The sequence below is a fragment of the Nothobranchius furzeri genome, chromosome 2, assembly GCF_043380555.1.
Source record: "Nothobranchius furzeri strain GRZ-AD chromosome 2, NfurGRZ-RIMD1, whole genome shotgun sequence".
In the NCBI taxonomy this organism is placed as follows: domain Eukaryota; kingdom Metazoa; phylum Chordata; class Actinopteri; order Cyprinodontiformes; family Nothobranchiidae; genus Nothobranchius; species Nothobranchius furzeri.
Genome location: NC_091742.1, coordinates 9,473,478 through 9,490,750, shown reverse-complemented (window position 1 = coordinate 9,490,750; position 17,273 = coordinate 9,473,478). Strand labels below are relative to the sequence as shown.

At 39.7% G+C, this 17,273-nt stretch overlaps 1 protein-coding gene across 2 annotated transcripts in view; it reads right to left on the bottom strand.

Annotated features, from left to right (window-relative positions):
* The window catches only part of rngtt (RNA guanylyltransferase and 5'-phosphatase), a 116,774-nt gene that overhangs the window by 68,697 nt on the left and 30,804 nt on the right, over window positions 1–17,273 (bottom strand). For both annotated transcript variants that reach the window (XM_015947531.3, XM_054748073.2), the window contains exon 10: window positions 11,562–11,633. In XM_015947531.3, the coding sequence (XP_015803017.3) occupies window positions 11,562–11,633 (72 nt within the window). The remainder of the gene's footprint in view (window positions 1–11,561; window positions 11,634–17,273) is intronic.

Here is a 17,273-nt window from a genome sequence, read left to right as displayed (position 1 = left end):
GGTAACAACCGAAATCTTCATCAACAATGCCAAGTTGGGCGTGATTGGCAGGCACCAGGCCTCCAGCAGATCTGGAACATAAACTGGAAAGATGAGTGATTCAAAAATAAACAGTATAAGAGTTTTTTTTTTTTACAGGAATCCAGTTTTTTATTGATATTTAACTAATGCATATCTATTTAAGACATTGGTAAACTGTGCCACTTGTGACAACCTAAAGCAGGCATGTCTTACTCTGGTTCTCCAGAGCCCCTATCCTGCATGTTTTAGATGATTCCCTGCTCCAAGACACCCGCTTCAATGGTTGAATCACCTGCTCAGGATACCACCAATCTCTGCAGAAGCATGTAAATCATCTACTGATTACAGGTGCTGGCCAGTAAATTAGAATATCATCAAAAGGTTGAAAATATTTCAGTAATTCCATTCAAAACGTGAAACTTGTACATTATATTCATGCAATGCACACAGACCAATGTATTTCCGATGTTTATTACGTTTAATTTTGATATTTATAGGTGACAACCAATGAAAACATCAAATCTGGTATCTCAGAAAATTAGAATATTCTAAAGGCCAATGAAAAAATGTTTGTTTCTCTAATGTTGGCCAACTGAAAAGAATGAACATGAAAAGAATGTGCATGTATAGCACTCAATACTTAGTCGGGGCTCCTTTTGCCTCAATAACTGCAGTAATGCGGCGTGGCATGGACTCGATCAGTCTGTGGCACTGCTCAGGTGTTATGAGAGCCCAGGTTGCTCTGATAGTCGTCTTCAGCTCCTCTGCATTGTTGGGTCTAGCGTATTGCATCCTCCGCTTCACAATACCCCATAGATTTTCTATGGGGTTAAGGTCAGGCGAGTTTGCTGGCCAATCAAGGACAGGGATACCATGGTCCTTGAACCAGGTGCTGGTGGTTTTGGCACTGTGTGCAGGTGCCAAGTCCTGTTGAAAGGTGAAGTCTGCATCCCCATAAAGTTGGTCAGCAGCAGGAAGCATGAAGTGCTCTAAAACTTCCTGGTAGACGGCTGCATTGACCCTGGACCTCAGGAAACAGAGTGGGCCAACACCGGCAGATGACATGGCACCCCACACCATCACTGACGGTGGAAACTTTACACTGGACCTCATGCAACGTGGATTCTGTGCTTCTCCGCTCTTCCTCCAGACTCTGGGTCCTTGATTTCCAAAGGAAATGCAGAACTTGCTTTCATCAGAAAACATAACTTTGGACCACTCAGCATCAGTCCAGTCCTTTTTGTCCTTGGCCCAGGCGAGACGCTTCTTGCGCTGTTTCTTGTTCAAGAGTGGCTTGACACACGGAATGCGACACCTGAATCCCATGTCTTTCATGAGTCTCCTCGTGGTGGTTCTTGAAGCGCTGACTCCAGCTGCAGTCCACTCTTTGTGGATCTCCCCCACATTTTTGAATGGGTTTGTCGTCACAATTCTCTGCAGGGTGCGGTTATCCCTAGAGCTTGTACACTTTTTTCTACCACATTTTTTCCGTCCCTTCGCCTGTCTGTTAATGTGCTTGGACACAGAGCTCTGCGAACAGCCAGCTTCTTTAGCAATCACCTTTTGTGTATTGCCCTCCTTGTGCAAGGTGTCAATGATTGTCTTTTGGACAGCTGTTAAGTCAGAAGTCTTCCCCATGATTGTGGTGCCTTCAAAACAAGACTGAGGGACCTTTTAAAGGCCTTTGCAGGTGTTTTGAGTAAATCAGCTGATTAGAGTGGCAGCAGGTGTCTTCTATATTCAGCCTTTTCAGAATATTCTAATTTTTTGAGATACCAAATTTGGAGTTTTCATTAGTTGTCACTTATGAATATCAAATTTAAATGTAATGAACATTGGAAATACATTGGTCTGTGTGCATTGCATGAATATAATGTACAAGTTTCACGTTTTGAATGGAATTACTGAAATATTTTCAACCTTTTGATGATATTCTAATTTACTGGCCAGCACCTGTAGAATCAGAGAAACCTCTAAAAACGGCACCGACCTAAATTATCTCATTTGTTAATGAAACCTGAATAAGCTTTAACAAGAGCATTACAAATAAATCTACCTAGCTCACTAGACCTTCAAATCCACAACTTGAAGTAGAAGAATAAGAAATAATTTGTCCAACTGACATCTGCAGATCAGAGTCCATGTGCATGTCTTCAGTGAATTGGAAACAACAACAAAAAAATAAATAAATAAAAATGTGCACATTGCCCCGAGTGCCTTCACTGCTTCTCAAAAGACACAGGACCACTGACACAAAGCAACAGTAAAAAGTAGATCCTACTCGTAGTTTTAAATGTCAGCGCTTGGGTGGAAAAGCAGCACAACATGCAACATATAAAAACAAACATGACAGGATAACTATGTTAGATTGCTGAGTGATGCAGAGCAGTCGTAATAAAAAAACAGCCTGGTGCGTTCAGTCAATTGACAGTTGCCGTCACAAATTTCTGTTGCTAAATTGGCAAATTGAGTCAAAACAATGACTCGGACTTCATCTTTCTGTACACATACAAACAAAAAGAGCTCTGAAAGTCAGCCAGGTGGACACGAACTTAACAGCAATTTGACATTTAACATTCCTTATAAGTTATTAGAGGACAGAAGTGCCTCAAACTCCAAACAAGCCGTTTCTTTTGTGCCAAAGCAGAAAAAAGATTAGAAAATGAAACATAACAAGCCAATCCTTTCACCTGGCTGTGAGGAGATGACAAGCCATTTGTAAAACTTGAACACATCTCTAAATATTTTCTAATCTTACGCCTACACACTTTGCAGACAGGCAGCATAACATTTCATAAAAAGCCAGCAGACCTTTTCTGTGAAACAGACAAAAAAGAGAGAGAGATAAAAATTGAATAACTTATAAAAATGAAACAGCTTTCAGCGTCTGACTGGTGAAAGGATTTTAGTTTCTGAAGGATTTGATATAATTGAAACAAAAATTACCTCTTTCACTAAAAACACAAAAAAACGTCAAACTGAATTCTTTAATCAACAGTCCTTGAATTTTTTAGGCTGCTGCACTTGTGTTATGATGAAATACCTTTAAATATATATATATATGCATATATACATATATGCATATATACATATATGCATATATATATATATATATATATATATATATATATATATATATATATATATATATATATATATATATGCATATATATATATATATATATATATATATATATATATAGACTGATTGGATTTATGCTGGAAAATAACTGAGCAAAAATGTGAATTAACACCTTCTGCTAAAGAAAAAGAAAGCAACAAAATCTTCCCATTAAATAGTCCCAAAAACAGGATTTTCAAATTATAAATCTGTTATTTGCCTGAGACTAAGAGGTATTCAATCAAAGACAGAAAAACACAAAACTTGGTAGTTTATCGTCATAAAAATATTAGTTATACAAATAATGACTCCCAGTAGGGAGTAGGGGGTATTTGATCCCCTTTGGATTACTAATGGGCATCCATTGGTAAGGTCTTACTCAAACACAAAAGCACTGCTTGCTTGCAGTGATTTAGGTTCTGCCCCCTATTGTCACGGCACTTTAAAAGTATATTTTATGGAAGATTGTGAAGATGAATAAAAAATAAAAGCCAATATGCTTGTGGTTGTATCACTGATGCAACTCTGATCCTACAAATCTGAGTTGCAACTTCTGAGAAATAAAAATGTCTCTTATTTTGTAGACATTTTAATGTGACAAAGCCATGAAAGTGCCAAAACCAGTAGACTTTTACAAGGATTGTGATCATATAGTTTACCATCTTGCATTAAATCTTAACATTTACTTCCTCAAAGGAGAATAAAACGTAAATGATAATCCATCCATCCATTCTCTTCCGCTTATCCAAAGTCGGGTCGCGGGTGCAACAGCCTAAGTCCAGAGGCCCAGACGTCCCTCTCAGACGCAGCACCAATCCGCCTGTCGATCTCGCGGTCCATCTTTCTCTCACTCGTGAACAAGACCCAGAGAAACTTAAACTCCTCCACTTGGGGCAGGACCTTGTCCCTGACCTGGAGAAGGCATTCTACCATTTTCCAACTTAAGACCATGATTTCGGATTTAGAGGAGCTGATTCACATCCCAGCTGTTTCACACTTGGCTGCGAACAGCTCCAGCAAAAGCTGGAGATCATGTTCTGATGAAGCCAACAGGACCACGTCATCTGCAAAAAGCAGAGACCCGATCCTTAGGACACCAAAACAAATCCTCTCAACACCTTGGCTGCGCCTAGAAATCCTGTCCATTAAAGTTATGAACAGCATCTGTGACAAAGGGCAGCCTTGGCGGTGTCGAACTCTCACTGGGAACGAGCCAGACTTACAGCTGGCAATGCAAACCAAACTCTGACACCGGTTATATAGAGACCTAACAGCCCGTATCAGAGGGCCTGGTACCCCATACTCCTGAAGTAACCCCCACAGGGCCCCCTGAGGGACGCAGTTGAAAGCCTTCTCCAAATCCACAAAACACATGTAGACTGGTTGGACAAACTCCCACCCACCCTCCAGGACCCCCCAAGGGTATAGAGCTGGTCCAGTGTTCCACTGCCAGGATGAAAACCACATTGTTCCTCCAGAATCCGAGGGTTTGACAATCTGACAGACCCTCATCTCCAGAAACCATGAATAGGCCTTTCCAGGGAGACTCAGGAGTGCGATACCCCTGTAGTTGAAACACACTCTGCGGTCTCCCTTTTAAACACGGGGACCACCACTCCGGTCTGCCAGTTCAGTGGAACTGCCCCCAATGAAAGAAATAAAAACATATTTTTTTAAGTGTTTTTACTTTTTTTTTTAAAGACATGTTTAAGGAATAAAAATTACAAATATTTTTAAAATGTTTCAAACAGTGCGACTGTTGCACTTTTATTGCTAATAGAATCTATCCCCGTTCAATATTCTCTGACATGTATGGACAGCGATGGGGCAGAAAGGTACAACTTGGAACATTGGCATTCTGTTCCGGCCCTCTACTAAAGGTCATCAATGTTCTCAGGGGAATTATACTGACATCTGACAAGAGAGGAAAATAAAAGTTTGTTCTAGTTGGTGAGTAGGTGAATGTCCAAGTATTAGATGCGATTAGACGATATTGGACTGTATTTGTGCGCACACATTCTACCTTTCAGCACAAACAAATAAATGCAACTTTAACACATTGACTGACACCTTTAGAGGGAAAATCAATTCTTCCAATAATTGTCTAAATAAATAATTGAAAAGCCGAACAGGAGAAGAATTTTGGGAACTGTATTTGCTGCTGCTTATTTACAAAGAACTACACATTCTATATGATACCATCTGTAATTATCATGCCATTGTCATGTTCCTGTTCCTGCCATGCCCCATTTCCACAACAACCCCAGTCAGCACCTCATCATCTTCATCCATCTCACCTGTTCCTGTCATCAGCTCATTATACACACCTGCTCCCCCTGCTATATATTCACCAGCCAGCCACCAGTTCCCTGCCAGATTATTGAACGCTCTGATAGTAAATTCTCCAGCCTTGTCACTCACCTTGCCATCATAGATCCCGAACCTCGCCTTGTCCTTTGACCTCCCTTCTCGTTGTGTCCACCTTGGATTATCCTGCCTTCGTCCCCGACCTCATCTTCGGATCTCCCTTACCGGCATTCTGCACCTCAGTTCTTCTGGTAACGACCCTGCTACGCCCTTGACCTCGCCTTTTGGATTACCCTGTCTGCATCGCTGCCTCTCTGATCCTCTGGCTTCTACCCTGCTCCGTCCCCGACCTGGATTATTGGATTCCCCTATCGGAAAGTTCCCACCTCAGACCTTCTGGTAACGACTGCCTGTCTCCTGCCTCTCCCCTTTTAATAAACATTATTAAACCGTGTCATTCTGTGTTGGGTGTTTCTTACGGATCCGCCAGTTAAACTCGTGACAGCCATACTATATTCTGACTTTGTGAAAAAGCGTAATAAAATTAGTTTTTTAGTTTGGTAAGCAGTGGCACCTTCATCAGTAGAAATACATGTACTGGGGTTGAATGGGGACCCATCCAAGGCCCGCTGCTACGCCAGCTCTAATAGACAGCGCCAGTCCACGTGGTGTCTACATTTATGATGTCTGTGATGGAGACACTTGATTATTAAGGATTAACTTGACCAAGCCATGATATAAGTGTCATGCATATGCAAATCTACATATTTCCTTGAAACATATTGTCACCGCTTAGTCACAAACCAGTAAGAAACTAGCTTAAACAACCTCAACTGAATATTTCAAATTTTAGAAATGAGGCCAGAGGCTATTTCTTCATTGAGGAACTGTTATTTATGCATTTCTGTGAGGATTTGTTTTCCCTTTAAGGTGACCGTGGTTGCCACACTGCATTCTCCTGAGGCAACAGCTGGTATCATGTCCCACACATTTTGCACCATCTGTCAGCGGCGTCATCAGGACAGAACAAGATGTAAGTGTGGATGATTCAAGCCGTGTGCTGTCCACGACTGCTCAAAGGGAAAAAGCAAACGTCACTATGGGAAAAAAAAACTCACTTATGTCAATAAAATCGTTTGTTTTTCATAGGGGCTAGTGTGTTTGTGTGAGTACATTAGATCCAGACATTTATTACACTGCTCCACGATTATAGTTGCTTTGAGAATGAGCCTGAGCCAGTGTTTGATCACAATTTGCCATTTGTGATATGAAGCAGCAACGGATTGAGCTTGACACAGCAAATACAAATTTACTAAGACATCCTTTCATCAGCGCTCACATTGATTTCACAATTTCCCTCAGGAAATTCTGCTCTTGCAGGTTTTATATGCCCTGTACACAATCTGTTAGGCTCAAACTCCCCTCATATACAAATTTAAAATGGCATTTTCTGTGCTTGCAAGCTGAATATTTTTAGATTTATGATTTTTTTTTACATTTCAGAATGGACTCCTTTGATGATTTATTAATTTTTTTACTGACGCACTAAAAGCAAGTGCTTCAACAAAAACCTACCTGACAGATTAATAAAGCATGATGGTAATCGTAAGATATAGCCTTGAAATTCAGTCAGTTTATAACCGACTCTTTTCATTGTATTGTGTTCTTAGTGTTCCTCATTTTTAACTTGCTTTTATTGATCAGTATTTTTATTTTCTGTTTTTGTTGCTTTGATTGGTCGTGATTTGTCCCAGCCTGTGCAGCACTTTGGGCAGCTCCCATGCTGTGCTTTAAATGTGCTATATAAATAAACTATGGTATGGTATGGTATAAGAGAAATATCCATCTATCCATCCATTTTCAGCTGCTTATCCGGGGTCGGGTTGTAGGGAAGCAGCCAAAGCAGTGAGGCCCAGACTTCCCTCTCCCCAGCCACTTGGGCCAGCTCCTCCAGTGGAATCCTAAGGCGTTCCCTGACCAGCCGAGAGACATGATCCCTCCAGCGTCTCCTGGGTCTTCCTTTAGGTCTCCTCCTGGCTGGACATGCCCAGAAAACCTCACCAGGGAGGCGTCCAGGAGGCATCCTAACTAGATCCCTGAGCCACCTCAACTGGCTCCTCTCGATGTGGAGGAGCAGCAGGTCTACTCCGAGCCCCTCCCGGATGACCGAGCTTCTCACCCTATCTCTAAGGGAGAGCCCAGACGCCCTGTGGAGAAAACCTTTACGCCCCATTCATGTCAGGTTAGATGGATATTTAAGCAAAGCTATTCTATCCTTACAGGAAGTGTCAATCTGAACCAGAGACTCAACTAATTTTAAAAAAACTGAGGGATGAGAACATTTTTTGCTAGACTATTAATGATTTTGGAACAAAGCACGTAAAAACTAGATGATCAAACCTTAAACACATTATTTCCCTGTAATTTGGTTTAGTTTGTTCTTATTGCAGCAGACAAATTTCTTCTTGGAATGAAATTACAGTAGATTTATGTAGAAAAATGTAACATTCACAGGGCAAAAATGTATGTGAATGTTCTCTCTGGGCAGAAAAGATCCTAGTTAAGGATTTGTAAGTGACTTAAATATTCAGCAGAGTTCTTCATGTATGGAAGACTTTTATTTAAAGAACTAAATTTCCACACTTAAATAGAAGTTATTTAAAATAACAACTTAATGATAACAATAAGTATAATTCTTTAGTAAATAACCAAAAGATCGTTTGATCAAAGTGGATTTAGGATGAAAAATTGGGTCATATTTACAAGTACATTATATGAACTTCGCAGTATAATGGTTTTAACGAGATTAATAGGCTGTTTACCATATCCGTGGTTAACTGTGGCCATAAATGAGATTTTTCCCAAACAGCAGTCATTTATTAGTCTTAGCAGGAGGAGCAGGAGTCACCATTAGAGGAGAAATAACCCTGGACACCCTTGACAGCCACAAAACACTCCTACACATTTCTATGTCCTTGCTTACACAAACACTTCATTCTAATGAAATAGTCATTTCTTTCTTTTTTTTGTGTTTAAATTGTAACAAAAGAGTTATTTATTATTGTGGTCTGTCTGAAATTCGGAGCCGTCTGAACTGCTCTACAATTTACTTTTCATCCTTGTTTAGTTTTCAACAGGATAAAAACAAAACGATGGCGGTGCCATCATCGAGCTTGACCATTGGGACTTTGTTAGAGGAGTTGCTACACTTTGCCTCGTTTCCCCACTTAGTCTGCAGGGACTGCATCCAACAACAGTTATTTAGACACTGTGTGTCTTTTTTCCACCCGATCTCTCATGAACCTTTCACTGAGGATTGGGGTCCATCTGACCTCTGATTGGTAGAGCACTGCGTTGACAGCTGAACTTCACTCCTCACCTCCACAAAATGCCTCTGAATTCCTCCTCGGCTGCTCGGTTTGGCTTTGCAGATGACAATCTGATGATGGTTCCATTCCTTTCTACAATGATGGAGTGCACTGTGCTTTGTGGCAGAGTAAACGGTGTCAAAATGCTCAAGTATTGTTCCCCGGACCTCTGAATTAACACAGTTCTGCTCTAAAGGTCCACTGACAATTCCCCCTCGCTTGAATGCTAGGTTTATTATTCTGACACACACCATCACCTTAAATGGACATCAGAGTGTTTAAGTTCTAAACAGTATCTTAAGAACCTGAGACAGAAAATGCATTTAAGCTTAGCTGGAAAGCTGGAAAATGCTTTTAGAAAATTCAAAAATCCGCATTTACAAATCGTTATCATAGGGAATTGTATGCAAAGATAGACTAACAAAACCAGTTTTACCAGCAGCTCCTCATGTGTGTGCACACATCTGTGGGTCCAGTAAATCAAAAACTAGGATACTGATTTATAAAGAAGTTACATTTCGTTTTTGATGTGTACAAAGTAGGGTTGGGAATTTAATGCAGTAATTATGATTGATTAATTAGAAAAAAAATAATAAGTTAATAAAAATTACCCTTTGGGTTCGGGTGCCCCCTTCTTTACGTGCTCCAAACTCATATTTCTTTTCAGTTTTGAAATGAAATACAATTTAAAAGCATTTTTCTAGAAATTAAAAGCACTTGAATTTACAGTAACAACATCCATGTTTATAGTTTTATTCTCTGTCTCATAATTTTTAATAAAAATTGTTTTTGGACACATTTCTTGAACAATTAAAATGTGATTAATTGAGATTAATTAATTGCTAAGCCTATAATTAATTTGATTAATTTTTCTAACCGATTCCCACCCCTAGAAAAAAGATGAATTAATAGAGGCAATGTTTTCATTTCAAGAAGAGGTATGTGTCTACGAATAAAAAAAAAAAGGCATGAAAAACACAAAACCATAGCTTCCACCAGGAGAAAACCTCCTATAGTCTTGATGCTGCAAGTCTAAAAGGAACGATGTAGCACAGGTGATATTTTTTAATCAGAACACCCCGTACCACTGTAGACCATACCTGGAGACAACCTCTCAAGCAGAAGTAAATTGAACTGAAGTCAGAAAGTCTGCTCGGTCCGTAAAACTGAAGGGCTCTGTGGTTGTGCGTGTGTACACGATTTTCTGCTGTGTTGTGAATAAAGTATCAGCCAATTATCTTGTCTAATCTCTGCATCTGAAGCAAAGTCATTTTAGAAAAATGATAAACAATCAGGTCAATCAAAGTGTCAGAATACAGGCAGTGATATTGAGGGAAAAATGGGGAAATATATATAATTTCTCCCACAGTAGGGAGGCTGACAGTGATTGACAGCAAAAACTTTGAAGAAAAATATGCTTTTGATCACTTTATAAAAATAAAAAAACATTCCTATTTTCAAGGTGTCAATCAGGGTCAATCCTAATGCGGTATTAATGACAAATAAATTAAATTTGAGTATATTCTTACAAGTGGTTTTACTTTTACTCCACAGAAGGCAGAAAGCAAACACCTAAATACCCCACTGCAGCAGACGGGTACACTCTTATCAAATGTGTCCCAGAACTACTCTGTCCCCAACTTTCCAAACAAGCATGGTGTTGCATTAGGCCATGAGCCAAACAGGTGGTGTGTTCTCCCCCCTGCTGCATCACCCCCCTCCCGCTCAGGACAAAGCCTGAGCGCCACTGGCGCAGCCCGCCACACATAATAGAGAAGGCCAATAATGACCAGGGAGGATCGATACAGCAGCGCTTTCCCGATGGCTCAGAGGGAGCCCTGTGGAGATACTAACCTCTGCACCGTCTTACAGACATTCCTCTCACCGATGGAGCTTTCTTTCAGCCAGTTTGCTTATGCAATTCCTCTGATCGATGGAGGAAAAAGAGGCGACAGACAAACATAATGGCCATCTCGCTCCCACTTTATCCCAAGGTATTCATCAAGATCTTTTTAAAGACAGCAAAAGCTTGCTTTAGGCAAACTGTGGGCTTCCCAAGTTGTCTTCAAGTGAATGAAGTCAAAATAAGAGAGGCATCCCATCAAATAAATATGTAATATAATATACCCTAATAATATAATATGAAGCTGCAGATATTTAGATGCAGTCTTGTGTGGAAATAGCTGAGTCATCAGCATGACATCCTATAAGAACTAATAATTATTGCAGGACAGATCTCACTAAAATAGCTCAAACTCTTATTTTGCCACAGTAAAGCAGCTACTGATGTAAATGTAGGTGTTTTTATCAATGTCAAATGAAAAGAGGCCAATGTAACACAGCAAAATCTGTAAAATCATTGTTTCAGTTAGAAATATAATTCAAGTGTGTAAGCCTGGTAGGTGAGAGGGTACAGGGGTTAAGCAGAACGAGTAAGCTCTGAGTCTGGATGAGCACTGCTCTGCAGCCTGCTCCATTACAGCCCCGAAGGAACCCAGCTGGGAATCTGACTCTTCGGGTTTGAGTGAGGAGCAAATCTCATTCCTGATCGAGGTCTCTTCTTTCAACACAGCTCAACACTTTGATGCAATTATACGTGTTCTGAACTGCTGTCTGCAAGACCCCAAAACCCACGAGGGCAGAACGATCTGAATAGACTATTAATACTATCGCATTTCAATATGCTCTTTTTTTTGTGAACCCTAACTTGTGCATATTTAAAAATAACAGGTCGTCCTACTCACGTTGAATTTGATGATGTCATATATCAAGTACCGAGGGACCGGCTGACCATTCACCTTGTCGATGATCATCTCCTGCAGGGAGGAAGACAAAAGGACAAGGTCAGGACAAAAATGACCAGAGCAAAAATATTACATGACAGTGATTTGAGGCAAAGAGAAGGATGGACTAAGTTCTGCTGGACTCTGGAGCCTGAGTACTCCCGGGAGGATATGTGTTTGGGGACGGGGGAAGCCTGCAGCGATGTAAAGGAGAGCAGGGAACCGGAGAGATGTGCAGTGTGTGTGTGAGGTAGCATCTGGGGAAGGAGGACAGGAAACAGAAATAGCACTGCACATCTATTATACAAAGCTCACAAGCTGAGGTCAGGTGCATTTGTGCTGCAGGACACTCGAACACACGACCAGTTCTGAGGGAAGTGTTACACAACATGGTGACGAAGCGCCAGCCACGACGAAATCAAAACACCACCGCTGCCGAACTGATGTAAGTGACTGCAGGAATGCAACTCAGAGTGGAAGAGTGAGAAACCGTCCGTTTAGAGAATTATACTTTGTGAACTCTTCTCATAAACAATTTAATCAAAGCTCTGCTGCTTTTTCACTGAAGATAAAGACGTAGTTTACTCAATTAGACCTTTCAATATGATATTATGGGATGCAGCTGCTATGAATGGACTTCAAGTTAAGTCAGAAACATTTAGAGACATTAGAATGGGGCTGGGACAATAATCAATAAATCATTGAATTGTATGATAGATGAAGATGAACTCGATATATCTAGGGTCTATTTTATTGTTTTAATGCAATATTTTCTAACAGAAAGAGAGAGTCCTTTATTAGCTTTTGCTTTGTTTTATTTATTTATTTAGAAACTCTGGTTCTGGACATTCCAATGTTAGTTAAAGTTTTAATTGCTGCATTATTATGATATATAAACATTTCATATGTGGTTATTTTGGTCTCGATAATGTCGACAATAATATCGTTTATCATCAAACACTTGCTGGACAAAATATCGTTTAGCAAACTTTGTTAAAGTCCCAGCCCTATGTTAGAATATATAGAAGTGGGAAATTCCTATAAGAAAGTTATACGTTTGCTGATTTGTTTAGTCAAAAACAGGATAAAAGGTTTCACAAACAGTAAAATCTATTTTAAAAATTCTACCAGAACAGGACATTTTAGATCTGGTTTGAGGTTTTTGAAATGAAATAGTTCTAAGGCTGGCTAGCTACACATAGCTACGTGCTGTTAGCTGGCTAGCTACACATAGCTACGTGGTGTTAGCTGGCTAGCTACACAAAGCTATGTGCTATTAGGACAGTGTACGTTCACTAAACACGGCAAATTTCTACGTAACAAGTTGTGCCAAATAAACAAAATGATCTAAACAATTTACCTCAAATTTGTCATATTTTGACATTTTGAGAGAGAGGAGAAGTAGCTGAGGAGTTTGATGTATAATATATGTATGGAATGTAAATGTTGTGTCGTTAAAAGACTGAAAACCAATACCAATATTTTTCAATCTTACATTTTTATGCCAATACCGGACGATATTAATGGTAGATTGGTAATATTGGACATCCCTATTATGAACCGATTTTGTTCCACTACTTCTAGGTTGTCCTTCTTGGATTTATAAAGGGGAACACCTGCTAATCACAGGCAATTGTATCAATAAATCTGTGCTCCATTGATAAGTCTGTGATCATGTGACTATATGATCATGGCAGTAAATTCCTATTTTAAAATATGCTGCTCCTCTTATTCATCAAGAAAACAATCACAACTGAAAAGGTGGACTTTTAATTTGTGAAACATTAAGTCTCCACTTTTTAATGTATATTCTTACAAAGAAAATATCCATTTAATTTTGTTTATAAAATTCGAATTTTTTTTCCATTATTTAAAGAATTATACTACACTATTTACCATTAGGACTAAATTTTACTGTAATTGCATCCTTTTCATAAATTTCTGTTTTTCCTATTTCCAATCCTGTATTTACAACAGTCTTTATTTTATAAAGAGATTCATTAAACTTTACCTCGCCCGACTGATTGCACACTTAGTTGAATTAATGAACTGATCAGAATGGGGAAGAAACATACATTGTAAATGCAATTATTTGTACGGCAAACTTTGGAATCATTTGCTCAAAAACTGCTAAAGTCCTGGGCAAGTCATTAAAAAGTGAACCCAGGGTGAACAAATCTGAACGCATAAATAAAAAAATCCCATTGCTGACTGAAAATAATGCAGAACGGCATGCCGCCTCAGCGCCTGATCCTTCTCCTTTTTGCTGCCTACCAGGAAAACACTGGAAAAGAAATGACAGAAGAGTTTTTGTTGTTGTTTCACCTATCAGTGTCTTAGAAACTTGCTTGCCTTTTCAAAACGTCCTATTAAACATTTCATTTCTGCCACATCAGGCTATCTGCAAAAGTTAAAATGTTTAATAACTTTTGCATTCAACAATGTGAAGACGGAGCACCGCTGTGGCTAATGTGAGCTGATAAAGGCCTACAGAAGAAAATAAATCAAGCATCTGTTTAGCAGTTTCTCTGAGTTTTGCAACAGTTGCATGGCTCCCACCTGCCCCTGTGGTAAGTAAATCAAATAGGTTTTAAATGACAAGAAGCGGTAAAGGATGACAATCTTTTTGCACAAAGCTAACACACTGTCTGCTGACACCAGATTTATCGTCTACAACCGACAGAAAAAAGACAGTTTTACTGTTCATCTCTTTAACTATCGTAAACAAAACCTCAACTCTCAGAAGTGTAAACTTTGCAAACAGCCTTCAACACACAGACACAGCTTTGAACCTATCAACAAACAATAAATCCAACAGTTGCGTTCAACTCTTCTAGGACAACAGTTGTCTACTCGCACATGCTGACGACCACTGGCATCGTTTTATAAAGCAATGAAAAAATGCTAATTTGCATCATCACTGGCTGATGGATGTTTTACTTTACATCTCATAGATCAACAACAAATATCTAAAAATAACTGCCAATGCCAGACTGGCAGAGAGGAGAAAGTGAGTGAATGGGAGGCAAGTAACTGGCAGAGGGTTGGAGGAGAAGAAATGATGCAATGCCACGAGGCTGCCATCGCTGTGCATCTGGTGCAATGAACCAGTGCAAAGACAGGGAGCGGCAGATGAATTTATTACCAGAACAAAAAGAAAGCCACCAGGACTTTAATCTATTCAGGGCTGTTAATCAAAACTGGAACTAGAGATAACATAAAGATCATTATAAAATTACTGTGAAGTAGCATGAAAAGACAAAAGCTGGTCTCTTTGGCCAAAGATTGAAGCACAACCAACAAGAGAGATTTTGTCATACGAAATGAAAGCCAGAAGCATCAATGGATCACGAGTCAAAACAACAGACCGTAGAATGTATATGCCTCAGACTTATTCTGCTGTTGAAAATGAGAGCAGTGACATTTGATACGTTGGTGAAACCAGAGTCTGAGCACTGTGGGGGTTTGTCTGAAGGTCTCATGTACTTAACTGCACATAATCATGGTGTTCATCAAAAACTAATTACAGCTAAACCTAAAAGAAAAATGAAGAACCGAACATAAGGCAGCAATCAACTGGAGTCAGTTACTGTAAAAAGGCATTTTTTTGGTTTTTAATCAGGAAAAATGTCCCATTTGTTTACAAGGAAAGAGGTGGGACTTAAAATCTGTACTGGAACCAGCCACTAGGGGATACTTATTTAAACTTTAACTCATCACTGCCACTGATGACAAAAGTCGTCATTTAAAATCCAACTGTGCACTGCCAACGACGACTTGTCATAATTTGCATTTTTTTACTGTGTGGGCGTCGGAACCAGCCCCTGCACCATGAGAACAAACATCCCAGTTCTAAAGCCGATCTTCATCTGCGTATGTCACATGTGTAACGTGAGGAAGTATGGGTTTTCTGTGCCAAAGGTCGTATTTGCCCGGCTGGGTCAAAGCTGGGTCACGCAGCACTTTCACCCACAGATTAAGACCTAAGACGCCAGCAAGTCTGAAGGACTCCACAACATTGAGAACACCTACATCTCCAGAAGAAAGGACTTCTCACACAGTCTAGTCATAATAAAACAGAGTCTTAAACTTTCTTCATTATAAATGTTAAATAATCATTTGATCACTTTGCTCATTATAAATGTATTTTAATCAAATGAATGATTACTATGCTTTGGGTAATCATAATGAACTATAATGAATCAGTATACTTAATTGAATAATGTTTTTGAAGATGTTTAGCAATGACCTTCACATGTGCTCACACAGGTCCCACTTAACAGTAACTCAAAACACATTTGCTATGACGCACAACAAGTTTGCTTTGGGAAGAGAAGTGGTTTTGGTAAGTTAGTCAGAACGAGAGTGAGAACGAAAGAGAGAGGAAGTGCGGAACGAACACCACGGGGAAAGGAGCCCTGCCGGCTTCCTATTTCCCTCCACGCTATTTCTGTCAAGCCAAACAGAATAGCTAAAATGCAACCAGCTAACGTAGACTCGTCCCAGAGTCTTTTGATTTCTGAGTTAATTTAAACTTGAGAAAGCGCGTCTGCCGAACGCTTCAGCAATGTGTACCGAGGTCAACTCGGGACTGGACCGTCGCATACCTTTGTCTCCTCTGCCAGCCAAGATGTCACCTGGATAACACATCCTCCGAGGTCCGGATCTAAAGGGGGTCCTAAGTACGGTGAGGCAGAACACAATAGATAGCGTTCTGATGCTGTTTTTCTAATAAGAACTAAAGTTTAATTGCAAAACATCATTTTTTACTCAGATCACCTTTTCTCTCCCTGAAGCAATCTCAGACACCTGCATGCGCGCATTCATAATTCCATCATTCTCAATTTTAGCACATCCAACACAAGGTCTATTTGTGCAAGCTTAAAATATCAACTGTTAAAGATTGTCCAACAAGGTTGCCAATGTTGATTGTTTTTCCTATGATTGTCATTACAAATCGTTAGTTTAAATTGAAGAATTAAAACTCTTAAATTTTAAACTTGTCTTTTCATTGAACTGAAACACAGACAAATGGATATGATCGTCAGTTTATCAATGAAAACAACCTTTGAGTCTTCTTATCTATATAACATTTGGTTATTAATTTGTAAAAATTAATATTCCAGATTATTATGTAGAATGGTTTATCTTTCATAAAAGAGCCAACAACCATTACGCTACACATGTCATGTGATCAGGAAGCAGAAAATCCATGTGTTATGGGCTCGACACACGGGAGGCGACATCGCCTCTCCTCCATTCATTTTCAATGAGACATGCGCGACAAAGCGATAATCGCGGGTCTCTCTCCTACTAAGCGAAACGCGAAAAACGTGCGTGTGAAAGTTTGCACTCGTGTACGTGTCGTGCACGTACGACCCAGCGACGCGATCCCAGAAAGTTGAAACATTTTCAACTTTTCATCGCTGTCGCTCGGACGAGGACCAATCAACGGAGGTTTCATTCACTGACCAATGAGCGGACAGGATGCTCCGCACATCTCCGAGCAAACATGGAGGAGAAGTTGATTATTATTATGTTTTATAAAGTAAAATCAGAAGTAAGATTTCACATAACTCTAGCAGCACCTTGTGAAACATATCTACCACTTTTTTTTTACTCTGAACCGCTTAAATAACCTTAATTCCCTCCAACCTGACACAGCCAAACAAA